The following is a 26,590-nucleotide window of genomic DNA, read 5'->3' as shown; positions in this document are numbered from 1 at the left end:
AGGCGCGTGTGGCCCCTCCCACACGCTGGGGGTGGGTGTCCCTCTGTGGGCTCCGTGCCAGCCAGAAAGCCCCCAGTGCTTGTCCCGAAAACAAAGGCAGGAAGGAAAGGATAGCGTCTCCCTTGCAAAAGGCACCCTCAGATGTGCTGAGTCACCGAGGCCCCTTTTCTCCTCTGAGTTACAGTCAAGGCTCCATGCCCACCTCGCGTCAGCGAGTGCGGGATGTGCCGTCCTGCGTGGTCTCGGTCTCGTCTGCAGGGTGACTGGCTGCTTCGGGCCTCACCTCCCCGCACAGGCACCAGTGCCCCCGCGCGGCTCACAAGCACAGGACGCGCACGCGCCCTGCGCTCCGGGAAGCGGTCACGTTTCATGCAGGATTTACGCGGAGGCATGCGCAGAACATCGACTGGGCAGGTGCTCTGGCCGCATCTGGGGGCACGCACAGCACCCCGTCTCCACGGGGGGACGAGGGGGGGCTTCCATGGTTTCTCAGACACACCACACCACCAAAGAAACAGTACAGTACCCGTTTCCGTATAAGAATATATTATTTAAAAGGCAGTTTAAAAATAAAAATTCTGTACAGCATCATGAATTTCAGTTTCGGTTTTTTTTGTTGTTGTTGTCAGTGAACAAAGTGGTTCTTAAAAAACGTGGTCGTGGGGTGCCAGGGGGTCAGGATCAGCTCTTCTCCGGGCGAAGGCCTCGCTGGTTGGTGGGGCGGCCCGGCCCCGGACGCCCACGGGCGCTCCCGCTTCCGTCAGGCACGGTCTGCAGGGAAGGGAGAGTGACTGCGGGTTTGTTTGTGTCGGGGCTGCCGTGTGCAGACGACATGGCAAATGTCGCAGCATTAGACACAGACTGTGTTTGAAAAATGAGGCCGTCGGACATATTGTCGAACACGTTTAGGCAAAATAAAACAATTTCGATCCCTTTTCCAAGCCATTCAAAACCCTGATGCGGCTTCAAAACCGTGAAGAGCCGGTGTCTGCCGCGTACTCGCACTCTCGGGCACCAGCACCCTGCTGGGGGGGGGCGGGCAGTTGCTGAAACCGCAGACGGTGTGATTGCCTTCACCTTGGCTCAGAGAGTTTGGGCGGCCTGCACACGACACTGAGCTTGTACCAGCAAAGCCTGGCCCCAAAGCTCGGTGTGTCGGATGCTGGGGCCTCCGCTCCCCTCACGAAACCAGACCCGTGTCTCATGCCCGGCACCTTGAATGCTCTACGAACTGAGACTCTCTCTGAAATAGTCCTTTAGACACACGTGTGGTGTAACCCTACTATTCGGCCGAATGAGCTGGGGCGCCTTCCGCAGGGACTGAGCCGAATGGCTGATGTCCGCAAAGACGCGGGAACACCATCACAGCGGTGCCAGCAAACACTTTCTTTGTGAAAAGCTTTAAAGAAGCGTTTTCCTTTAGAAGTGGTGCCCATGCTAATTCCTGACCTTTCTCTATGAACCAAAATACGCCGCCCCCCCTTCCTTCCCAGCCTAATTCTAATGGTCATAAACAAGGAAAGGAGTGTCACTTATTTAAACATATTTGGTATTCAGATTTCCTCCCTCCTCCCCTCCCCTCCCTCCCTCCCCAGCCTCCAGGCGTGTCTCAGTGATTTGGTGGGAATTACTGAGCCATCCACGCGGAGGGGCACTACCTTCGCTTTTTTTCGCGTCTCTGCTCTTCTCCCTCGGCTTGTCGGGGCCCCCACCCGGCCGGCTCTCGGTCGTCTGCAACCAGGACAGAGCACACAGAAGGCAAGGGTCAGGCTCCGGGGACACGGAGTGACGGCCGTCTGCTCAGGAGCATCCTGTGGACTGAAGGGGCTGGAGTGTGAGGCAGAGACGAACGCCCTCAGGCTCACTGTGCTGGCACGTCCGCGCGAGCTGTTCAGACGCAGCTCTGCGCATGAGCCGCCTTCCTGCTACTGGGGGCCTCTCCCGGCACGGTCACTTCTAGTGCTCGGGCAAGGTCACGGTGTGCACAGCCCCGGGGACTGGTGGTGGTGAATGGGGAGTCCACGGCCCTTCTACTGCCTTTTCGGGTCTGTCCTTTTCTGGGGGCAAGAAGGTGCCTTGGAGGGTCCCAGGGGACCCCACTGGGCGGCCGAGACTGGAAGCTGGGAGAACCCGAGGCCCCATCGAGATGGCTCGTGGATGGCCCAGGAGGGCGAGGGCCCTGTAGCTCTCCTGCAGGGGAGCTGGGCGGGGCGACACCTCTTCTGACATTGGTTGCCTCTGTCATTTGCTCTTAAGCTTTTAGCACTTCTGGACCTGTGACTGTCTGCTAGAGTCTAACTACAGAGACCTAGGCGGCTGGTCCGCATTTCCTGAGCTCCTGCAGCACGCCGAGTGCTGCTCTGCCTGGGTTGAGAGAGGCGAGAGCAGCACAGGGCGAGCCTCAGCAGTGCGTGATGGGAGGGCCCAGTGCCAAAGACGTGGGGGGGGGGCACCGTAACGGAGGGGGGGCCCTGGCTGAAGTGGGCTGTGCAGAAGACAGGGTACAGGTGGGGGCACTGCCAGGGCGGCATGGGGTGAGGCCAGCCAAGGCCAGATGGGGATGCAGCCTGAGGCAGTAGGGAGACTTCAGGCTGCGCCGGGGGCCCACACCTGCGGGGTGCTGTGCGGTGGCTGGAGGTCAGGCGGGGAGGTCCTTGGGTGGTCCCCAGAGGCAGGGGGCCCTAGCGCAGAATGTCCGCAGACCGGCTTATGAAGCTCTGTGGAGAGCCTCTGCCCCAGCTCTGAGCCTGGGGACTGCACCAGTGTCCTGAGCGCCCTAAGGCCAGGCCTGGTCTGTCTCCCTGGACCCTGGGAGGGGCCGAGCCATCTCGTGTGAGTCCGTGGCCTGGAGCTGGGACACGGTGGTGGCTTTTCCCTCGCCAGGGGGAGTGTCTCTTTCCACCGCCCCCTCCCGGAACCAGGTCCTCACTGGGGCAGGCAGGCGGGAGGGCGGGGGCTGGGTGCTGCCAGCATGGAGGGAGACACTGTGGCCGTGGACCCTCGGTCACATCCCAGGCGGGCAGCACCATTCCCTGATTTGACTGATGTGGCTTTTCTTCGGGTGGGCGTGAGCGCCCGGCCGGAGGGGCCGCCTCAGTGCCACCGGCAGGGGGGGGGGGGGGGCGGCCTGCTGGCCGGAGGGGGCCGTGTTTACCTCTGAGGTCTTGGCGTCATCTAGTTGCTTCAGCTCCTCGTAGCGGTCTCTGGACTCCCACAGGGGCTTCAGCATGCTCTGCTCCACCACGGGGAAGAGCTGGAGTGGGGCACAGGCTTGGTCAACGGCCCGCCACCGGGGCCACAGGAGTGTTCGGGGGAACACAGGTGGCAGGTCCCGTGTCTCAATGGACTTCGAGGGAAACGTGCCTCCAGCTGGCGCTTTTGGGGCCCCCAGGGGTGCTGCCCGCCTCGGAATCCGGGGTGATGGAGGTTCCGATGCCGTCCGGGCAACGGCTCCCGGAGCCCCTCGCACCTGCCACCTGCCCACCTATTTCCAGAGTCCCTGCTGTCTCCTGCTTGTCCTGGGGGCCTGATGGAAGCCACGCCCTTCCCTCTGCCTCCCGTGTCCGCCCGACTGTCTGTGCTGTGGTGGCCACGGTGCACGCTCCCCTATTCCACGTGCCACCCTCACCCACTAGGCCCCCAACAGTCCCAGAGCCCGAGTGGTCTCTGGTCCCACCTGTCCCCTGGCCTGACAAAGGGGCTCTGACCTCCTGCCTGTCCACCTGGTGGACTGGCCTCAGTCTGTGAGACTCAGTTCAGGGGTGCCCCTCCCCGTGGAGCCTTCCCCAGCCCCGCAGCCCTGAGCACACAGCCTCCCCCGAGACACTTTCTGTGCGTCTGCAGTCACACCTCTGCCCCTGCCACGGGGGAGGGCGGGGCCGCTGACCTCCCGTGAAGGCGCCATTTCTGGAGAGAGCGCCGTGCACAAGAACGCAGCTCCCAGAGAAGTGACAGTGCTGCGGGGTTCCAGGAAGGGCATGTCAGGGGAGTTCTGGGAAGCTGGTGGGAACAGCAGGGGCTGAGGCTGGGACACCCCAGGGGGAGGGAGGGCGGCCTTGGAGGTAGAGGCTGGAAGAAAGGTGGGGGGGAGGAGCTGCGGGCAGGCCATCCCGCAGGACAGAAGCGCTAGAGAGGCTGGGGGACTGCGGCCCCGAGAGGGGCAGCGGGGAGCCATGGACACTTTGGGGGAGAGGCGGAGACAGTCTCCTTGCTGAGGTCGGCCTGGCAATGCTGTGCGCTGGGTGGAGTGGAGTGACTCGAGATGGGGACCGATTAGGAGGGGACAGTGAGAGGGGCGGATGGGCTGGTGGCTGGTGTCCCGGGAGTGCAGGTTCTGGGGTGGCTCTGAGAGGTGCTGTGGTGCTGTGGCACGGTGCAGGAGGGCTCCACGGGAGCCAGCAGGCCTGCCACATTGGCCCAGAGGGGGAAGCCAGGAGGCTCTGAGGCTGCGCTGCTGGGTGACAGGTCAGAGCGGGGAGGATGCGTGTTGGGCACGCTGGTGTTCAGGTGGAGGGTCACTGCAGGTGGGGTCTCTGTCAGGCAGGCAGTGACAGCTCACGTGCGTGTGTGCGCGAGCACGTGCATGCACGTGGGTGCAGGCATGTGTGTGCATGGCTGTGCACTAGTGTGTTTCACGATGTCGTGTTGTCCAGAGTGTGGTGACGGCCACTCACCTTGGCCACTGTCTCAAACATTGGGATGAGGACGAACTTGATGAACCCGATTTGGGCTGTGGCTTTGGTCACTTTGTCCCGGTCCATGAAAGGGGCCACGGGAAGGCCTTCCGACTTCTCTCGGTCGCTCTGGGGAGAGCAGCAGCAGAGGGTGACATTAAAGAAAGGAACATCTGTGGAACCTGGGGGACTCGGAGGACCAGTGCTCTTCGAGAAGGAGGAAGATGAGCTGCGACACCACAACCAACCAAACCGCTCTGCGCTGCGTAACTTAGCAGTAACCGTCACTAATCGTTAGTAAAAAACGGTGATTTCCTGAGTGCTAACAGGGTGTTCACTCATGCAGGGCCAGGCCTGGAGGGGAGGGGACAGGTAGAGGCTCATCACCTGGGCCACGAGGATGCTCAGCGGCAGAAGCAGCTTGTGGAACCCCCACTGCGTGTTCTCTTGGGGTGTAATTACCAAGCTGTTGTCGTCAGAGCTTATTATTCCTTCCAGCACTTTCCACGTTGGCTGGCCTGGCTTTCTGAGTCAGAGCCTGCCCGGGACCCCCCTGCCTCTGCAGTTCTTCTTGACCCTCGGGCTGTCTGTCCGCCACCCCCACCCCCGGAGTGGCTGGATCGGTGGGACCACGTGGCAGTTTTACAGCCTCAGCGGCTCCAGGCTGCCCGTCCTTCATGCCACGGGTTACAGCCTCTGCCGTTTTTGATGGGCGCCTGCGGTGAAGGTCTCTGGGGGCGGGAGAAACTCCCGCCGCTCCATCTGCTGGCCCACGGCAGCCCGTCTGTCACGTCCGCACAGGGACCTCGCGGGAGGGGCCGGGAAGAGTGGCGGGGGTGGACTGCTGTGCACAGGCGTGTGCACGAAACACTCTCACCTGCATGAAGTACTCCTCCAGCAAGCAGTCCACCCAGGGCTCCGCGACTTCTGTCGGACGCACCTCGTTGGAGATGTCGCAGCATTTTATCAAGATCATCTTCAGCTGCAAGGAGAGATGTGGCGTCAGGTGGTGGCTGGGCTGCCCCCCAGGAGAGGAGTGGGTGGGTGGGTGGGCGGTGCTGGCTGTGATGGGTGGGGAGCTGAGCTTTGCTGCCCCTTCCGAGGCCCGGCCAGGTTGCCTGTGGTGGGGGTCCTGGAGGTCTGCAGCTAGACCCTCAGCCTCAGCGGGGGAGGAGGGGGGTCACTGTACCCCCCCCACAGGCTCAGAATGTTTTCCTGGAGAGACCTGAGGGATAACACAGCTCCTTTAACCCAAGGACATTCTGTTACATGAATGTACACGGTAAAGGTCAAAGGTGTCTTCTTAATTATTGAAGGCACAGAAAAAGCGTGGAGCGGCATCGTTAGCGATGAATAATGGGGCCACCGCAGACAAGCTGCTAAATTAGGAAGCTCATGTTGCCTACGGCGTGAGGAGAGGATTCGATGCTTGTTCTAACCAGCCTGGCAACTTCCACCTGAGCTCCCTGAGGTCCTGCATCGATGCTTGGACACATGTCACCCCTCCGGTCACCCTCTGACTGATTACCTCTGAAGGACCAAGGAGAGGATGTTCACGCATCCAGACCACTGGTCACGACCAGACCTCTGTGCATCTGACTGACAACCATGCTGGACCAATCCCAACCGGCTGGGGCGAAGGGTGCTGGGCTGACTCTTCCCAGGAACGTACTTTTTGCCGTAAGAACTCTTAGCTTTTCACTCTTCTTCGGGACACTTCTGGGTGTCTGCCTAGCTGTGTTTCTGGGCTGCAAACCCTGAGACCTTTGGATAAATCTTCACCTTTTGTTTCTAGCCAAAGCTTCCCAACTCTTTCTGAGTTCGTCTGACATTAGGAAGCAGAGGTTGAAAGGGTAATAAAAGTGGAGAGTGTGGGGACCCCCGAATGACAACACGGCACATTGTAAACATAGGCTGAAGGGGACCCTCATGTAAAAGCAGGGAGGGCATGGCCTCAGCTGCCCGTTCCACCCATAGGAGTGGCAACCGCAGTGCTGCCTGCCGACCCCATGGACATCCCCAGGGCAGGACTTGATTCCTCCCGCCCCCTCCGGCCCAGCGGGAGCAAAATGGCTCCAATGCCAGAGACGGCAGTAGCTGCTGCCCTCTGCTCCCAAGCCTGGCGTCTCCCCTGTGCAGGCAGGGGCTCCCCGCCCGTGCACCTTGGCCCCAGCCGCCATCCTGGAGAAGGCCCTTCTTCCCCACCGCGCCCTTCCAGGTCCTGCTCTGCCCCCCTCTCCAGACTCCCCAGCCCCCAGTGGTGGCCCCCTCAGCACAGCCCCGTGCCTGGCCACATCCTGTTTGTGCTCTTCCCCAGTTGGATGCATTTCTGGTCCTCTGAGCCTGGTGAGGTCTGGGAGCACAAGGGTCTTTCAGGGGGAGACTTGTCAGGCCAAAGAATTCAGCTGGACCGTTCAGGTGACCAGCCGGGTGAGTGCCTTTGGGACTAGCTGCGGCCCAAATGACTTGCCCTAGGCCCAAGTGACCGTCACCGGGAATTGCCAGTGTTTGAGCTCCGAGTGTCGGCTGCCACTCAGGGTCTGCGGCTGAGCTGGGCAGGAATGTCCTTGGGGGCCAGGGGCCCCAAATCTGCCTGGCTGGTCGTCCAGGACGGGGGCCGGGGGAACGGCACTTGGCAAAGGACGGCTGCACTCAGCGCGCTGCCTGGCACGGCCTCAGCTGGACCTCGGGGTGGGCACTGCCCCCCGGTCCTTCCCTCGTCGCCCTGACCTGTCACTCCCAGGCAGACCCTTGTGTCCTGCGTGAGGCGTCAGGCCGCTCGGGGACGCTGCCCCCGACACCAGGCTTCGGCCAGCCCGGGCATGGCCGTCCTGGAGGGAGCTGAATCAAGCCTTCAGGCCTCGGCCGGCCACCGAGTGCCAAAGCCGCCCTCCCAGGGGCTGGTATCCAGTGTTTTCTGGGGCGGCGTCTTTGTCGGGGGGCCAACTTCATTCTAGGAAACCAGAGCCAGGCGAGTTGCCTTCACGTACTTGTTATCTTCAAATCGGAATGAGGTGGCGGACAGACGCCGCCGCCCCTCGGGGGCCCCTGCCAGGCAGCTTTCCCGGGAGAGACAGGGGACTTCCTAGGCACCTCGCTCCAAGGCAAGCCCAGGATTCGGGTTTCGTGGTTTCCAGAGTCTGAGCTGGAGGGGAGGACCCGTTCACCAGCAACCCTCCCGCAAAGCCTACTTACAAGGGTCATGTGCTCCTCATTGCTGTAGTCGAAATTCTCCATTTTTTCTTTGAAGGAATCCATGATTTCTGCATGCCGCGCCATGTCAGTGGCCAGGATTAACGTGATCATCCCCTGAATGGTGGGAGAGCAAAGTGTGAACCCCGGGTGTCATCCCAGCGATTCCCCCAAGGGCGCCGGCCGTGCACGGGCCCTCTGTACGCACTCCGTCATTAGTGCTCACGCCAACTCTGCGTGTGTGTCTGGGAAGGACTGCCCTCACTTGTAGACACAGAACCTGAGACCTGAGGAGGCCGAGGACGCTGCCCAGGCCGCAGTGGGGGAGGAGAAGGCTGGGTTCAAGCCCAGGAGGAGCCTGATGCTTCCCAGGCAGTGTCCGCAAAGCAGCAGCAGCCGCACTCCGGCCCCCCAGGAGGGCTGAGGGCTTGGGGGCGGCCGGCTCAGCCGAGGATGATGCTTTCCCCGCTTTAGTGACCTGGACACAGGGCGTGTCCCTTCCAGATCGTGGTGGAGGCTGATGAGCGATTTCCCAAGAGTATTTTTTTCCTATTGTCTGGTCTGTGTGTGATTACACCCACGTCTATTGCTTGGGAATGATGGCGTCCCTCTGTTTACAAATAGGTAAGTGAGGGTGCAATGAGTTCTTCATATAAACATTTTATTACTTTGTTACTCAAATATTGGTTTAAAAATGATGTAATTCAAAACCATGACCATCTGACTGTCCATCCGTCCCACCCACTCATCCACCCATCAATTTGCCCCTCTAACATGTCCATCCATCTGTCCGTCCGTCACTCTGCGCATCCATCCACGCCCTCACCCCCCACCCACTCATCCCGCAAGCATGTACAAACACACCTCTGTCCTGGGTATGGTGTGCTGCTTTTTCGAGAAAATAAAGCCACAAGCACCAAACGCAGAACTCAAGTCAGCCACTACAGATCATCGCAAATGCATTTGGGGGCAGGGGTCACCGCTGGCATTCTGAATGGTGCAGTTTCCCCGGAGAGATTTAGTTGTGTGACAGTGAAGGGTCTCTGCCTGGGAGGAGTTAGTCCTCAGAATATCCGTGACAAAGTTTTACTAAAAATTGCAATGCCTGAAGTTGTCCCAGAGACGCCTTACACTAATTTTTTATTCTTTTTTCTTCTCGTTGTTCTGATTGCTTGCTTTTTGCTTCATGTTCCAAACCATTGATTTGATTCTCAGCTTCATCCACTCTACTGTTGATTTCCTGTAAATTGTCTTTTGTTTCAATTAGTGTAGCCTTCATTCCTGGCTGAATTTTTTTTATGCTGCCGAGGTCCTCACTAAGTTCCTCGAGCATCCTTATAACCAGTGTTTTGAACTCTGCATCTGATAGATGCTTATCTCCATGTTGTTTAGCTCTTTTGCTGGAGGTTTGATCTCTTCTTTCATTTGGGCCATGTTTCTTTGTCTCCTCATTGTGGCAGCCTCTCTGTATGTGTTTCTATGTATTAGGTAGAGCTGCTTTGGCTCCGTGTCTTGGTAGCATGGCCCAACATTGCATCATATAGGGGCCAGAAGGAGAAGAAAAAGAGCAAGAAATTAAAATTCTATTTGGAAAAATAATGAAAGAAAACTTCCCTAATTTGGTGAAGGAAATAGACATGCAAGTCCAGGAAGCACAGAGAGTCCCAAACAAGATGGATGCAAAGAAGTCCACTCCAAGACACATTATAATCAAAATGCCAAAGGTTAATGATAAAGAATCTTAAAAGCGGCAAGAGAAAAGCAGTTAGTCACCTATAGGTAAATTCCCATAAGACTGTCAGCTGATTTCTCAAAAGAAACTTTGCAGGCTAGAAGGGATTGGCAAGAAATATTCAAAGTCGTGAAAAATAGGGACCTCCAACCAAGACTGCTCTACCCAGCAAACATATCATTTAGAATCAAAGTGCAGATAAAGAGCTTCCCAGACAAGTAAAAACTAAAGGAGCTCATTATCAAACCATTATTATATGAAATGTTAGAGGGACTTATTTTAAAAAAAGAAGATCAAAACTATGAACGTTAAAATGGCAACAAATTATAAAATAAAATGACCATAAATACATAACTCTCAACAACTGAATCTAAAAAACTAAGCAAACAAGAACAGAGACAGAATCATGGATACGGAGAGTGTTTTGATGGTTGCCAGGTGGAAGGGGGTGTGGTGGAGGAGATGAAGAGGTGAGGGGATTAAGAAGTATAAACAGGTAGTTACGGAACAGCCATGGGGATGTAAAGTACAGTACAGGAGATGGAGCAGCTAAAGAGGTTATACTCATGACCCACGGACATGAACCAAGGTGTGGGGGCTGCCTGAGGGAGTGGGGGTACTGAATGGAGAGGAGCAAAGGGGGAAAGACTGGGGCAACTGTAATAGCATAATCAATAAAATATAATTTTAAAAAATTGGGACAACTGATTTGACCCTCAGAAAAAGTCTCATGTGAACATCAGTAAAGCGTAGGACGCAGGACAGCCCAGAGTGTTCCCATGGGGGACAGCACAGGGAAGATCCCGGCTGTGGGGTAGGCTGCTCCCCCAGTCAGGCCCCTCCCTCCTTAGGGCGGGGGACCGGTGCCAAGTCTCAGATGATTCTCGCTTCTCTGAGCCTCATGCATTCCAGGTTGCTGACAGGCAGCAGGGGCAGCTGCACCTGCAAAGCCATCTTTAGGTCTTTAGGATTTGCCCCTTTCCCTGCTCCAGAGAAAGGTTCCCTGGGGCTTATCAGAACGCTCGAGGGCTCACTTGGTGGCTCCACAAACACTGGACAGAGGCCAGAGCGCCTGGAGATAAGGGGAGAACTGCGCCAGGAACCCGTGACTCAATGACAACAGTGATTAAGCGCTGTAATTAGCTCTGCATTTCCTGGAAGCGGGGACGAGCAGGGAAACTATGGTTTACGGAGCTGGTTTCTGACAGAGGGAAGCTTATCAGCTCTCCAGAGGGGAGGGGAGTGTTCTCCCAGTGCTGGATGCTGGACTGTTCACCCGGTGCCTCTTCATGCACGGCTATGGGACCTCAGATGGGGGCAGGTTTTGTCTGTGGACTGCCAGAGTGCGGCTCCTGCCGACACTGACGGTGGCCCCTGTGCCGTGCACGCAGCCTGGTGACCGAGAAGATCAGAAAAGTGTTCTCTCGGGGTTCTGGGGCCCGCAGGTCTGAGATCAAGGTGTCAGCCTGGCTCTACTCTTTCTGGGGTTCAAGGGGAGGATCCTTCTCCGCTTCTTGCAGCCTCTGGTGGCTCCTGCATTCCTTGGCTGGTGGCCACATACATCCAGTCTCTGCCTCTGTCATCTCACGGCCTTGTTGTCCGTGCCTGTGTCCTCTCCTCTTCTGTCTCTTCCAGGGACACTGGTCACTGGACTTAGGGTCCACCTAGCTAGCCCAAGCTGATCTTATCTAGAGACCTTAGCTCAGTTACAATGGCGAAAAAACCTTTTTCCAAATCAGGTAACGTTCTCAAGGTCTGAGGTTCAGGAGGCAGACATACTTTTTTCTTGGGCAGGGGGTTGGCTACCATTCAACCCACTGTGCTCCCCCAAGGCATCACCCTGATACCTCCCCCCGCCCCCCCGAAAACACCAGGGGGTGGAGTGCACACTCATGTTCTGTGGGACCTCCTATGTGAAGGGGGTGTCATTTGTGGTCAGTCGGAAGTGTCTGCCTCGGGACAGATGCTGCTCTTACCCTCCCCCCTGCAAGTGCCCTGGGAGAGCAGCTGGGGGCTAGGGGACACTGGTCGGGCCTGCCGTGTGCACTCCTGCTCCCTGGGCAAGTCGCCCAAGGCTGTGAGCCTCGCTCCCTGGGGCCGAGCTGGAGGAATGGCTTATCTCAAAGGGTAGGTTCAACGGTGGCTGCGAAGTGTCTTGGTGGAATCCCGGGGACACGTGCTGGGGCACCACTTGGCCTTGCAGGTGGCGGGAAGGAGGGCCGGTGCCCCAGGACCCCTGGCGGGCACTGCTGTGGCCGGGAGCTCCCAGGAGCCTCAGCCACTGGGCGGGGGCTGTCTGTGGCCGTGTCTGCTGTCTCCCCCCAGACCTCCCTTCGCTCCGCAGGCGAGCGCTCTCCCCCACGCACCTGTCTGATCTGCTTGAACCCGTCCGGCTGCACGTTGGAGAAGATGTTGCACTCGGGCTGGGCGAGGATCTGGAAGGCCACGGCGCAGTGGTGGTTCTCCAGGGGCGAGATGTCGTTGTAGCGGACGGCCAGCTCTGTGCGGGCGTTGATCTGGTACCTGGGGCGGGGGCGAGGGGACAGGGGCCTCAGGAGCCTGCGCTCGCAGGCAGGTGTCTGAGCGGTGCCTGTAGGGGCTGGAAGGCAGTTGTGCGGGGGCTGGTGAAGGCGACTGCACTCTGCCCGCACCGGGAACTCACTTCTCCTGCCTCCCCCGACTCGCTGCTGCCCTTGATCGAGACAGCCCCAAGGTTTTAGAGTCCCACCAGGTGGACACCACCCAGAAGCCTCCATTTCTCCCTGCTGCGGTGCCCTGAAGGTGACCAGGTCTTTCATCCCAGCACCTTGCAAAACATTTCACTGCGTGCAGAAGGCAGACGGCTGGGAGACAAACGGGGTGCTGGGGTGCAGGCCAGTGTGGGAACACCACTGGGAAGTGGGCCACAGGGGAGGGGAGGCCCCTGGACTTCCACACCTTGGAGTCCAGTAAAGGCTGGCAAGGTTCTCGGGCACATATGGGGTCACCACGCACACAATAAACTCGATACACAAATGCACGCACTTGACAGAAAGCAGCCGTACGCCACTGCAAATGCAAACCACTGCCACACCGTCTGCACTTCAGCAGTTAGGTGGGGGGAGCTCTGTGCCCTCGCCCCCCTCCCCCAGGTGGGAGTGAACCAACGCTCCAGCAAAGCCCCCACTGCCCGCCTGCTCGTCTCCGGCTCGGTCCTAGCCCTCAGCCTCGTCCCTGTTGGGAACAGGCTGCGGAGGCTGCAGAGGGGCAGTGAGATCCAGAGAACGAGGAAGGTGGGCAGCCCGCCATCCAGTCCCTATGGGGGCATCGTGCCCTGCTTCGGGGGGTTGGGAGGCCTGGAGCCGGAAGGGCTCTAGGCCGGTGCGGAGGTGCGGCCTGGAGCCAGGACTGCAAAAGGGTGTGGCAGCCTCTGAGCGTTTGGTAACCTTGCAGGGCCCTGCCCCAGAGAGGCCCAAGGCCACGGGCAGAATCCCGCAGCGGGGAGCTGTGTCCTCGGGAGCCCGCACTGACCGCTCCGACACGGGGCTGGTCTGAGCGCCCTGGGAAGCCGTCGCCCACGTACGTGTTGTTGTATCCTGGGTGGTCCAGGTCGTGGCAGACGGCTGCGGTCATCAGGATCAGGATGTCCATCTGGGAAAACTTCTCCTGCGTCAGGGAGGGGGCGTGGGTGAGGAGGGGCGGGACGGGGTCGGGGGTGAGCGGTGTGGGTGGGATGAAGCCCTCCCAGCCCACCCTCTGGGGCGGGAGAGGGCCCATTGCTCACTCTCTGGGGCGGGAGAGGAGGGCCCACGTGCTCCCTGAATCAGAGGAGCCTCGCCTTGGAGGGCGCTGACACCCATGGGCTGGGTGGCTTCCCTGGGAGGGTGCAGGGGCCGCTGGGGAGCCCCATGGCTGTCCCCTCCGGACGGGGGGGGCCCACATCCCTGAGTGGAGTGCCACCCCCCCCCCCCGGAAGGGCCCCCCAGACCCACCTGGAGCCCGCAGAGCCAGACCATGCTGTACATCATCTGGGCCACGCAGAAGCAGTGCCGGAAGTTGTGGAACGGGTTCTGCCGGTAGTTGTCCTGCACGCAGAGCTGGAGGGACGAGAGGGCGCTGACCACCCCGCGCCCGCCGCCCGCCCTCCTCCCCGAGGCCCCCTGCTAGCTGTTTCAGATGCTCCCTGCCCCACGTGTGTCTGAACCCGAGGCCAGCAGGGTTCCCATGGTTACTGAAGGTGGGGGCGAGGTGGCCCCCAGAGGGCGGGTATGGCCACAGGCCTGCCCAGGCTTTCACGTGGGCTCGTGGACTCGGGTGTCCCAGGGGGTGTCACCCTGGGACATGGGGCTGAGGGGCGAGCTGGAGGGACTACTTGAGGGACCCTGGGTCCCCGTCAGCATGAGACCTTTAACAGGTCTTTAATGCTTGGTTCTCAGTAATGTTTTATTTTCAGAAAGCTCTGCTGCTAAACACACACTCATACATGCACACACACTCCCACAGTACATACTCACACATGCATACCCATACACATACATATATACATGCATTCACACATGAACACACACGAACACCCCACATGGACACACATTCCCACACGTGCACACTTATACACACAGTGTCACACACACACACACTCATAAACTTACACCTCTGCACAGGCTCACACTCTCACACGTGCGCACACGCACTCACACATGCTCCCACCTACAGGCATTCACAACACACTCACAAATGTGTTATGCATAGTGATGCACACACTTACAAATGCACACTCACACATGGACACACGTGCACTTCCCCCACAAGCATGCACACACTCAGACACATGCTCATACACCTTGCACACATGCGCTTACACGTGCTCTGCTTTGGAGCACGCTGCTGCTCGTGTCCACCCTGGGTCCTCACCGTTTTCTCGCTCATGGGAGCAGGAGCTCAGGGGCGGAGGGTGCAGTAGGGACACAGAGACCGGCCGGCTGTCCTGGCAGACCTCTCAAGGACGCCCAGTGCCATCGGGAAGGTGCCCAATGGTCACTCCCGTGTAACTCGATGAAACCGTGCTCAGGAGGGACTGGAGGGGCCGCCACTTACCAGCCACCTCTTGAGCGTGATGGGGTTGATGCTGAAGTCTCTGACCAGGCTGAGGTCATGGTACATGTGCTCCAGGCAGCTCAGCATCTGCGGGCGCGGGAGGGGCAAGGATGGTCCAATGTAGGCCGCCCGGCCCCTGAGGTCCTGGGAGACGTCCGCAGGGCACACCGGGCAGCTTCTCCAGGCCCAGCCCCGGGGGTGGGCCCTCCCTGCCCTGGGCTCCTGAGAGTGAAGCCTGCCGACTGAGGGGGTTCAGGACCCCCCAGAAGGGATGCGAAGTTGGAAGAGCAGTCAAAGGAACGGTATGCAAGAGGGAGCAGCCAGGATAAGGGAGCGACGGGATAAGAGGGGGCACGCCCCGCCCAGAGGGCCGCCCCAGAAGTGCCTTTACTTATTTCCACCCGGGAGGCACGGTCTCGGTGGGTCAGCATCCCAGTGCGGGGTTCTGGGACATGGCTCCACCGAACACACACCTGAGGGCGGAGCCTCACAGACAGGAAGGCCCTTCCCCTGCCTGAGCTGGGGCAGGGGGTGAGGGGGGGCTCTGGGGACTGCCATCCCAGACACGGGGGTCCCCCGGGGCCCGAGGTCACCATTTAACGTGCTACATGCGGAGTCCAGAGGGTGAGCCCGTTCCGGGTCAAGGTCCCCTCCCAAACATTCCTTCCCTGACGGTCTTCTAAAGAAAGCCCTGCCCGAGCTGAAACAGATTTTGTGTTCCATCCCAGAGGAGATTTATCGCCACTGTCATCGCCTACTGAAACGGCGCTCAGAGCTTTGGAGCTAATTAAGCGAGGGGAAATGGACTGAATTATTTTAAATAAATGAAAGTTTGACAAAGAGGGCCTTGCCTCCTGGGATGCAGAGCCTGGGAGACAGACATCTGAGGAGCAGGGACAATTAAGATGTCACTTGTGGAGGGGGGCAGCGCATGACACCCACGAGAGCTCCTCCACCGGGGCCGCCAACTGTGCTCTGCCTCTGTCATACCCACCCGCCGATCCGGGGCCCGCACAGCCACGGCGGGCCTCAGGGCTGAGGCTGCGGCCCGACGCCCCTCGCCCCCGCCCCACCAGCCCGGGCGAGGCCCCAGGCCACCCCCGGAGCTCAGTGAAGTGTCTGATGTGGGAGCCGCGTCAAGAGTTGGAGATGATCGGCAGACAAGACCGCCTGGTGCCACTTCTGCGGTGGGTCCGGAGCAGGCGTGACGTGGTCGTGCACCTGTTCCCGGACAGTGTGGCGGGTCGTGGTGGGGCGGCTGGACAACGGGGAGTGTGGAGGACCCAAGGGCCGGCCAGGAGGCCCAGCCTGTACGCCTGGCGCTCGGTAGACAGGCAGGCTCGTCCCCACCAGGGTCCCCAGCCGCATGAAGTCACGGCCTCCTGGTCCGTGAAGGGGGGATGCTGGGTGAGGCTGGGCACAGCGTTGGCCCTGCTTGAAGAGAGAGACATGAACCACCCCCACTGGGGGCTCATACCTTCTCGGGGTGCCAGCTGCTTTGTGGGTGGCCAGATGCAGTTTTGCGGGGGCCGAGTGAGCTGTTGACGTTTTCGAGTGTGACCCTTTGGTCGTTCATCTTTGCTGCTCATTGTCCAAAATTCGTTGTGTCCCCAGGTTTGTGGAGTCGGGGTCCGGTCTTTGGGCATCTCTGGTGTGTCACTGCAGGCAGCTGGAGACTTTCTGGAACCCCTCACCAGTGCCGTGGAGCTGGCTGGTGGGAGCCCAGGCCGGCAGGCGGCCACGCGGCCTGCCTGTGCAGCCAGCCACCCCACGGGTCGGGGTCAGGGAGGCGGCCTGCCCATCACTGATGCGTGACACCCTCACCCTCTCAATGTGCGGGCACATCGGTCCCCGCTCTGGTCACGCAGACCTGCGTCAGAGACAGGGATGGCAGCGAGCGCCCACGCAGGTGCTGAGCCCTCGGCGGCCCCGGCTCCGCTCTAGCTCCTGGTGGGCTGAGGTCGAAGCAGCGTCAGGGACGGTGCTTTTTCTAGACGTTGCTAGCAGTGGGGCTTGTCCACCTGCTGGAAGCAGGGGTCTGCACGTGCTCGGCCACCTGCTGTGGCCACCTGCCCATGGACAGGCCAGCCCGGGTCGCTCGTTCAGGGGGAGCCACTGGGACCAGAGCTCCTCCTCACGCCTCTTCCGTTCCTCTGGGCTGCACAGCTTCCCATGCCCGGTCCCTTTGTCACCGTTATCAGGGACGTGACGGCGTGTTGATCTGGCGGGGACGGCCGCACACGTGCAACGCCTCCTGCTCCCGCAGAGCCATGCTCCCGTCCTGTGCGCCGCTTGGTGGCCGGGTGTTTTGGGGCACACGAGTCATCCGGTTCGATGTTTGCTGGGGGACGGTCCCTCGGACACAGGCTGGCTCTCCTCAGGGTGGCCACGGTGGGCGGAGGCGGAGTCTGTGGGTCTCGGGTCGGTGCCGCCGAGGCGTCTCCTCTGCTGGGAGAGCAGGAACGAGTGTGCGAGCAGGGCTCCCTCGGGTGCTCTGGGTGCTGGGCCGGGCCGGCAAGCGTTCCGGGTGCAGAGTCTCCTTTTCCCGCGATCTGCAGGGAGGCCGCCGCTGCCGCTCTCGTCCCGGTGGGCAGCTGGCCGGGGGCAGCCTTTGTGCGTGTCTCTGTGAGTGGACGCCTGGGAGCGTCCGCAGAGTTTGGTGGCCTGACGTCTGCGACGGGGGGACTTTCTGTGTTCTCGAGGTTCAGAAAGAGAGGGGCGAGACCTATCTGATCTAGCAAAGGAAGTCCCAGGTTTGTGTTTTCTCAGCAAAGGGAAGCGTTAAAGAAACATCTCCCTGCAGGAGATGCCCCGCGGTCCCAGGTCTCGTCCTTGCGCATGTCCGGGGGTCACAGCCGCCCTGTGCCAGCACGGCTCTCCCGCGGAAGCCCGCTCTTGGGGAGCTATTTCTCCACAGCGTGGGTGGGGGTCTGTGGGCAGCAGCTGGCCCGCCGAGAGGGTGTTTGTGGGGTCAGCACATGACCCCCGAGACTCACGGCGATGACACAATCATGCTCCTTGGCAGGGGGGGTGCCGCCGGACCCCAGGGTTTGAGGTCCCTGCACTTGACCGCCTGCCCCTCTGTCTGACACCCCCCTTCCTGAGTTCTGTCTTCAGGGCCCCCCCCGAGTCTACCAATAGTCAGTTTAACTAGAACCTGGAGAATCAAGTTTAAAAAACGGAAAAGAGCAGAGAGGAGAAAGGCGAGGCGGAAGCGTGCCGAGCATGCCTCCCCCACGTCCCGGAGACGCTGGTCCCAGGAGGCCCCTCACTCACTCACCTCGTTGGGCTCCCAGAGCCACACGTCGAAGGTGGGCTTGCGCAGCGCCTCGATGGTCTCCGGGGACAGCAGGTACTGGAAGGACAGCGGGCGGCGTTAGCCTCGGCGCCGAGACAGAGGCCCGTCACCTCTGGTGTTCTCTCCTGTCCCCCCGTCAGGGGCCCCGGGACGCAGGCTGGAAGGCTACACTCTGTGAGAATCCTGGACGGGGCCAGCACTAGGGCCAGGCATCCCGGCGGTGGCGGCCCGCGGCAGGGCCAGAGCGCCGGGCACGGCCATGCGGGCAGGGGAGGCGGCTCGGGGCCGGCGGAGACGCTCCATCCCTCGACCGTGGGGGACGGGACGCGACCACACGGGCGTGCCCAAACCCACAGAGCTCTGCATCTGCAGAAGAACTCCCTGCACGTACGTCCCCGCTCAACCCTGACTCGGGAAAAAACATGGCAGAGCGAAGCGAAGGGGAGAAACGTGCTCGGTATAAATTCAGCCAAGGGCTGAGAAGCTACTTTTCTTTGTTGGAGGGACGCCCGTGAGCCCAGGCAGGCTCTGCAGGTCACCGGAGTCGGGGTCCATCGCCACGGGAAGCGGAAACTGTGACGTTAGACGTAAAACTGTCACGGTGTTCCCCCAGGTTTGGGCGGGTTTTCTATTTTTTTTAAGGAACTGCAGGGGAGCACTGAAACCCTTTTGTTTTGTCCTAAGCTGGGCCTCGTGAGCCCCTGGGGCTGAACGTGAGATTTGGGTCACGTTTTCCTACGGGAAATACACCAGGGTCCGCCTGAAACCCTCAGACACCCTGCAGGACCCTCCCGGCCCCTGCAAGCGAGCAGGAGCGCGAACACTCGCTCTGGAGGGTGTTGAACTCCAGTTTGGCCGGGCCGTTCACGCACCAGCTGAAGGCACTGTTCGGGCGGGTGACCTCTGGGGCTTGGCTGAAGACCCTCCTCCCCAGTGCCCAGGGGCTGCTGCTTTAACAGGGGCCCGAGGTCTCTCGTAACCGTAACAGAGAAATCTTTTGTGATAGAAAAGCAGAACTTCTCATAACAATGGTGTACCGTTCAGGGACAGGAAACCCAAGAAAGCAGATTTTTAAAGATTTACTTAAAAACCTAGCTCTGACTTCCTGGTCTGGGGCTGCTTTTGCTCAACAAACGTCAGCGAGAAAAATGTTCGGCCTGAGAGTAACAGGCGCATCAGCCCCGCAGCCTGGGGTCAGGGCAGGAGCGGTCTTCACATCAAGGTGGACCTCAAAGACCGGGTGGGGCCAGGCGGCCAGGGTGGCCAGTGGCGGGGGAGGCCCTGTGCCCTGGGGCTGTGGACACGGCCACTGTCTCCCCCCAGGCAGGGCTGCACCTTACCTTGGGGTACGTGGGGACATCCCGCCGAGGCGTCAACTTCTTGCTGCTGTCCAAAAAACTGTACTTGCAGGGGCAGCTGGTCCTGGAGGGGAAAGCAAAGATCAGTCCGTTGCTCTGCTCTCGGCATTCCCGTGGGCGGTGGGCAGTGGGGACCTCCTCAGAGCAAACACGAGTGACCCAAACCCCAAACCAGACCACGAGCAGAGCCCACACGCCCTCCCAGTCTCATCTGTTGTGGGACAGTAGTCACGAAGCCAGTGGTGTCTCACTGCCAACCCCCCAGGGGCCCCGCTGGCCTCCGCAGGTGACGCTGGGGGCTGGGGCACGCCGCCCGCATCACAGACCAGCTCCCGAAACCTAGCAAAGCACTCCCATCGTAAGAACGTCAAACAACATGGAAGTAGACAAAGTAAAATTTAAAAAAAAATCTAAGTCCCCACTTCACCCACTTCTTTCCTCTTAAATCTCACACCCTGAAAATGCTTCCTGCTGCTGGGTGTCCTTCCAGACTCTCCCAGGCACGGGCATGCAGGGACAGCCCTGGTGCTTTTAAATGAAGATGGAATTGTACAAGCTTACTCTCTGGCAAGTAGCTTTTTAATTTAATTATTTAAAAGTTAAAAAAAAATCGATTCCAGAAAGAAGCGGGGGAGGGGAGAGAGAAAGAGAAACATTGCTCATCGCCTCCAGCACATGCCCCTGGGAGGGCACTGAACCTGCACCCCAGGCATGTGCCCTGACCAGGAATTGAACCCGTGACCTTTTGGTGCACATCGTCGTTTCAACCAACCGAGCCACCACACTGGCCAGGCTGCCACCTAGTTCTACTCACTTAACCCACCACACACTGGGTGGGTGCTGATCTCCCAGAGATCAACTCCTTTAAGAGCAAGCCCTCCTCTGGTGCCCCGGGGTGTGGCCGCATGGCACGTTATCACCCCAGTCCCCCGACAGACCTCCGGGATGGGCCCGATTCGTCCCACTGCACACACCCTGACAGCTGGATCTGCTCTCTGGCTCTGTTGTCTCCATCGCTCAAGGTCAGTGTTAGCCAATAAGACAGAACAAAAGGAGCCAGGTGTGCTCCGGATGGAGCGCCACCGCCTGGCACTGGGAACGGTGTGCCAGCCTGTGGGGTCGTCCCCGGGGGGCTGGACAGGGAGGGGGGCTGCTCCAGGAGATCTGGCCACTCACTCCGTGGCCTCCTCCCCACCCGGGGACCTTAACGTCCTCAGACATGAACATGCTCGCCATCCTCCCGCTGCTGGGGAGCACGAGGGGGTGGGGGTGTCTGTGACCCCCTCATTGAGATTCCCAGGCCGGTGGGCAGGGGGCCAGCCGGTGTGCAACAGCAGCTTATGTGGTTTGTGAAAAAAGTTCCACCTTCGGGGAGAGCCACCGAAGACCGTGGAGGGGGAATCCTGGAGAAATCTGCACCTTTTAAGCCGTGTGTCCGCTCTGGGGAGTTCATCTTAAGAATCAGACACGAGCAAACAGCTCCGCGCACAGAGGGGCTCATCACCCAGTCCTCTGTTGTTACGGAAACACTGGAGCAAACGAGCAGCTACCCGAATGGCCCCACGCGGGAACTACTGTAAACTGATGCATTGACAAGATGGATTGTCGTGTGATCTTTGAAGTAACTGAGAGAATGCTGTGCAGTGAGGGAATGTGGGGCGGCCGGGGAAAAAGGGACGCGGCAACAGCAAGCACCGAATGGGACGGGAGAGCCACAGTACTCGCCCGGGGGCGAGGATGCAGGAGCCCCTGGGGGGGGGGGGCGGGGGGCGGGGCAGCACTGCGCCTTCTGGACGGACATGGGAGCTGGGTGTGGGTGACCAGGTGACTTACTTGGCACTCACAATGCTGCAAGCGACAAAAGATGACGACATAATATTCCTTAGTTGTCCTTCAAAACCAGATGCCTACACACCAACACTCATCCGGGAAGTCGGTGCCCAGGCTGTAACTGGGGACACGGCAGCTACCGTCCATCTTTCTGGCGACTCTTGCCCCTCACTGGGCTGGCCTGGTGGGTGCCCGGGGAGGCCGGGCCTCCCCTTTTTGAGCAAACAGCCTTCAGCATCACTTCAGGGCACGGGCCACTCCCACTCCTCCCAGCACTCACAAAAACTCACAAAAACCACCAGGTTGCTCAGGACAGCCTCCACCCCTGGGGGGAGGGACTTTAACAAGAGCCACAGATTAAACCGATAAAAGGTGACAAGCGAATGATTTCCACTGTCACCCTGTGAAGGAGAAACCCCCTTGGCACTTTTCTGAGGGTGAGGGACTCGGTCTGTGCACCGACCAGACAGCGCCATTGTCACCTCCTCTCTGCTCTTAGTGCCTTCCTAGGAACCCCAGTCCGCCTGTGCCTTTCCCCGCAGGGCGGCAGATGCTTCCCTGGGCAAGACTCTGAGACCGCTGGAGTCCAGCCGCCTCCTTGGAAACCCCAGCCTCGGGAGGAGCGCCGGCTGGGTGCCTGGCAACTGGTGCCAGGGCCTCCCCACCTCGCCGGGCGACCCTGCCTGCTCCCTCTGCGCCCTGTTGCCATGGGAACCAGCATCCTCCAGCTGACAGAGCAGTTGACACGGTGCCTTTCCTTTTCATTCTGTTTGGGGCATATTTTTGCTTCATTTCCTGGGCTCTCAGCCTCCGCCCCCTCCGAGGCTCAGTCCAGCGGTCAAGGCCGTTTGTTTGGGATAAAGAGGAGATGATAGACTCCTAGAGCTCTCAGATGCCACCCATGTTTCTGCAGCCCTCCCCCGCCTGGGGTCACCCAGCAAGCTCCACTCTGTGCCCTAAATCTGAGCAGGCAGCTGGATCTCTTTCTTCGTGGGGGAGGAAAATGAGAAACCCCCAAGGCGTGTGTCTTGGGGGAGTGCAGCCTATGCTGGGGGTGTCTGTGAGCCTGCCCCTGCCTGCTGCTCCCGGAGAGGAAAGGGGTCTGGCGCACGCAGACCCTGGCCCCGAGGCCCTGTCAGGGAGGCCGTGTGTGGGTGGCTGTGGGTCAGCACTTCAGGCTCATGAGCCATTGGTGGCTGGGGACAGGGTGGGGCTCGCCCGGCCAGGGGCCTTTTTTCTCTCTGTCCTCCCGGAGAGGCAGGCTTGGGTCGGCGGCCCTGGACAGAGCTGCTCAGAGGTGCAGTTTCTGTGCCCAGCAGTGCAGGGGGGAGTCTCATTTAATGAGCCTGGTCCTAGGAGGCCACGGCGCTCCTCGGCATCCCTGCACGATGGGACCCGCCGTCAGCAGACACAGAGCGCGTGCAGACCGCGTGTTGTTCTGCTTCTCGGTTTGTTTCCCCTGAGAAGGGGGAAGGCTGTCCCCTTTGGCCCAGAGTGGGCTGCTGGGCTCCCGGGCCAGGGCCAGGGCCAGGGACCGGCACGGGTGATGCTGCTCCGGACCCAGCCTGAGCCCCGGAGTCCGGCCCCCTTGGTTCTAAATGTGTCAGCGGTGGTTGAGGCGGCTCCCACCCCCAGCCGGCTCTGTTGCTGATTGCAGAGTCACACTGACGCGTCTCCCGTCTGTCACCTGGGTGGGACGCTGCGGAAACTGTCTGCTGAGGATGTCGCCTTCGGGAGCGGTTAGGACGCTGGGAGTCTTTTCTTTGGATCAGGGAGCTGTGAGCTCCAGAATGTGCTCTCGGGGGAGGGGGTGCAGAAGAGCTCCCCATTACCACGGTGAGCCCCCCCAGCACCCGCCGCCCCTCAGCTCAGCCCCACCTGCCCCGGGGCGCGCCCTGCAGATGACAGATGGACGTCCTGTCTCCAGGCCCCGGGTCGGCTTCCTCCCAGGTGCTCTGAGATCAGGTGCGCCTGCCCCAGGGTGTGTTGCGGCCTGAGTTGTACCTCACGTAAGACACACGTTCAAGTCTTAGCCCCGGATCTGGGGGTGTTACTTCATTAGGAAATGGGGTTGTTACAGGTGTGTTAACTAGTTACACTTGGACGGCCATGGAGACCGGAGCAATGTCGCTATGACTCGGGGAGCCCCGAGGACTGCTGGTGCCCGAGGCCGGGAGAGGCCGGGGACAGAGCCTGCCGGGGGAGCACAGCCTCACCGACACCTCGATGGGAGACTTCTGGCCCCCAGAACGGTGACGGAATACATTCCTGTCTCTTTAAGCTCGACATTCCTGTTGCTTTAAGCCCGAGTTTGTGGCATTTGTTACAGCAGCCGCAGGAAACGAACGCAACGGACACAACATCTTGGTTTTCCCTTGCGACCGGACCTGCAGGACCAGCGCACACCAGAAAGCCCCCTGGGAGTAGCCCCCCGCCACCCCTTCCCGCCTGGCTTCTATAGAGAGGGAGGGAGAGGGAGGAGCAGGGGCACCCGAGACACACAGGGGCAAGACCAGCGGGGCGGGGGCTCCGGACTTGCCCTGGCTGCTCCGAGGGGGCGGCATTCAGTCATTCGAGAAGGGACCAGAGGCTGACGAACGCCAAGCGTTACATGGGCTCTGGGGTGACACCTGTGGGTGGGTGGGTGAGGCGCTGCTCCCAGGGGCGGGAAGGAACCCAAGGGGACACCGTCCCAGCCTGAGACACGCCCTCGGGGAGGGGGGTCCTTCAGCAGCTGCACAGACGCGGGGCTGACGCGCCAACAGGATAGACTCCCGGAGCCCTCAGTGTCAGGCTGGACACCAGGACCCGAGTTTGGACCCTCTCCTCCCTGACGCTGAGGACGACTGGGAAGGCCACTGGTGCTGGACCCGCATCCCCTTCCGAGGCCGCCTGCCCCGCCTGGGCCTGGACAGGTGGGCAGCCATGCCAGGTGGCCCCTCCCCGTGGGCACCGCATCGGGTCACAGCCCTCTTGCCACGATGGGCGTGGTGCTCAGCCACGACGGCCAGTCTGAGGCCTGTTGGGAGGGGCCGGGGCAAAGCGTGGCCGACAGGCCTGGCTAACTGGGCAATGGACTGGCCACAGGACGGAGGTCTGGCATGTGGCAGGTGGGGCACAGGGGCACAGGGGGAAGCTGAATCATGTAAGTCATGAGCCAAGGGTGACGCCATGACAAGGGTCACATGGGGTCTGAGTGTCCTTCCAGCTGCCAAACCAGGTTCCAGCCCCCGGTGCTGCCCTGAACAACTAACTCCACAGCTCTTACAAGGTCGCAAGAAGCTGTCTCCTACCCCCTAAAGAGCTCTTGCTACAGGACGGCGAGAGGATGCATTATTCACACCGTTTTCTGTGGCTGCAAACTCCTCTGCCCCAAATCAAACAGAGTGAGACCCCCTGAAATCCAAGCTGCGAAGAAAGTGTGACATAAACATGACCTGGTCCCTGTAGGACACAGGCCAACAGGGCTCTGAGCCTGCCAGGTCACCCCCGAGCCCACCCGAGGAGGGCCAGCCCCGCCAGACTCTGATGGGACGGAGCTGCGACCATCCGGGGACCCTTCACCGCCTGCCCCCGGAAGACCCTTCAGCGCAGCCTCACCGCCTCCCTAAGCAGGCTGCACTCCACACCGCAAACCAGGGAGAGGTCGCCCACCTGTGGGGTGACTCCGTGGGACAGCCGGGTGCATCTGCAGGGCTGCACTGGGGTTCGCCGGTCCCCCTTCAACCCTGTGCAGGCCCGGCGGTAGCCTCTGCCGCAGCTGGCGGCGTGGAACTCCGGGGGTGCAGGACCACGTCGTGACCACTCGGCCCCCTGGATGGGAACTCCAGGTAGGGTGAGAGCCCAGCAGAGCAGGCTGGTCCCTGAGAGCAGAGCCCTCCGGCCAGCCGCACGCAGGAAGTGCCCCGTGTGCTGGCTACGCTGCCGTCACCTTTGCCGTCAGTGGGCATCTCTGCCCTAAACGTGACGTCTGTGACTACGGTTCCAGTCGAGGGTCCTACTGTGCAAAAATCCCACTTTCGAAGGGGCTGTGATGAAGACTGGGGTCTTTTTTTTTCCCAGGAATGTTGGCTCCCTAGGGGCATGTGTGACGGACCCCCTTCTTGTTTGGCGGGACGGGTGACTTCTGTGTCCAGGACAGCTGGAGGCCTCTCCCCCCCTGACCTGCTCTGGGGACGACCACCCCGCCTGGGAGTGGGACTTCTGGGACACAGGGACACTTGTCCCCTGTAAGCCGAGAGCCTTTTCTTTTGACTGTTCCCTGCCTTTGAAAGTGGTGTCAACTTCTTCCCCTGTGGGGGAGTTAATCCCAACTCTTTGATCTGGAGGATTATTCCCCTCGAAGCACAGTCAGCCTCCCAGCCTCAGGCTGCGAACTCGCTTTTATGATAAGAAAGCTCTGTCATTGAAAAGCAAATCCCCAGAGGAGCAGGGCCGCCTCCAGACTGCGCTACCCCCCGCCCCCACCACCAAGAGCTCCAGCTGTGCTTTTGGGAAAACAAAGACCAGAGCCCCACCCCCCACCCCCACATCCAGGCGGAGCGCCGCCCTCCCCCACCCTTCAGCTGGCTCACCCAGCGCAGACCTTACCTGTTGCTTCTGGCTGCCAGTTCCTCCCTCATCTTTTTAATGTCACTCTTGCATTTCTCAATCTCCACCACTTTCAGGCCTTCCACTGGCGACCAAGAGAAACAAGGGGTTACCATGGATACACAGGGAGGCTCTTGAGAGGCTGGTAAGTGGGGGCCGCCTGCCCGTGTCCCTGGCAGGAAAGCTGACTCAGTGCAGGGGCTCCCGCTCCTGCCGGGGCCGCTGATGCTCGGGCCCCGCCCCCCATCCAGCTCCAACATCCTGGGCCTGTTCCGTGGCCAGGTGTGGGCTGTGGCCCTCATCTGTGGGTTTCTGTGGGACGGAGGTCCCTTCTCCCTGCACCTTGACTTTTCCTGTACCCACTTCTAGCTTTCTTTCTTCATACCCCTGAGCTGAGGGCAAGGGACAGAGAAGTCTCTAATCAAAAAGAAAGGAAAAGTTGCTGCAGGGGTGGGGAGGGGGCAGGGTGTGGCCCCAGGGCACGAAAATGCAAGGAAGGCTCCACCGGCAACTTTTCCCGGCAAGGACAAACATTTCGTTGAGATGGGAGCAGTTGGGGGTGGGGGGAGGGCGTGGGTGGTTAACACCTGCCAGGGTGGGAAATTGCCAGGTCACGGACGCACAGAACGTGGGCAGGAGGGCATCCCTGGAGCCCCAGGCCAGAGGTGTGTGTGCCGGAAAAGCCAGGTTCTCATCAAACAAGGAGCTATGGCTTAGGTCTCCAAGCCCAAGTTCAATTTCCAGACCTTCACTCCGCCCCAGAAATGCTGCCCCGAGGCAGGCGGTTTGGAAAGACTTTTAGATTACAGTCGTTCACAAGAAATAGAAAAGATTGGCTTTGTTA

The 26,590-nt window shown here is 60.2% G+C and overlaps 1 protein-coding gene across 5 annotated transcripts in view; it reads right to left on the bottom strand.

Annotated features, from left to right (window-relative positions):
* Positions 1-619: 619 nt before the first annotated feature.
* PDE9A (phosphodiesterase 9A) overlaps positions 620-26,590 on the bottom strand; it is a 90,886-nt gene continuing 64,915 nt past the window's right edge. For 3 of the 5 annotated variants that reach the window (XM_036017470.1, XM_036017472.1, XM_036017473.1), the window contains 13 exons: positions 25,747-25,831; positions 19,309-19,390; positions 17,951-18,025; positions 14,671-14,757; positions 13,569-13,673; positions 13,160-13,242; positions 11,964-12,120; positions 7,869-7,982; positions 5,551-5,655; positions 4,674-4,802; positions 3,155-3,253; positions 1,659-1,731; positions 620-774 (listed from right to left, as the gene is read on the bottom strand). In XM_036017470.1, the coding sequence (XP_035873363.1) occupies positions 761-774; positions 1,659-1,731; positions 3,155-3,253; positions 4,674-4,802; positions 5,551-5,655; positions 7,869-7,982; positions 11,964-12,120; positions 13,160-13,242; positions 13,569-13,673; positions 14,671-14,757; positions 17,951-18,025; positions 19,309-19,390; positions 25,747-25,831 (1,208 nt within the window). In that variant the 3' untranslated portion in view covers positions 620-760. The remainder of the gene's footprint in view (positions 775-1,658; positions 1,732-3,154; positions 3,254-4,673; positions 4,803-5,550; positions 5,656-7,868; positions 7,983-11,963; positions 12,121-13,159; positions 13,243-13,568; positions 13,674-14,670; positions 14,758-17,950; positions 18,026-19,308; positions 19,391-25,746; positions 25,832-26,590) is intronic. The other 2 variants (XM_036017471.1, XM_028504538.2) reach the window with 1 other exon arrangement.

The sequence above is a fragment of the Phyllostomus discolor genome, chromosome 2, assembly GCF_004126475.2.
Source record: "Phyllostomus discolor isolate MPI-MPIP mPhyDis1 chromosome 2, mPhyDis1.pri.v3, whole genome shotgun sequence".
Taxonomy (NCBI): Eukaryota; Metazoa; Chordata; class Mammalia; order Chiroptera; family Phyllostomidae; genus Phyllostomus; species Phyllostomus discolor.
Note: the sequence above shows the minus strand (reverse complement) of the source record. Positions and strands in the feature narration are given on the sequence as shown.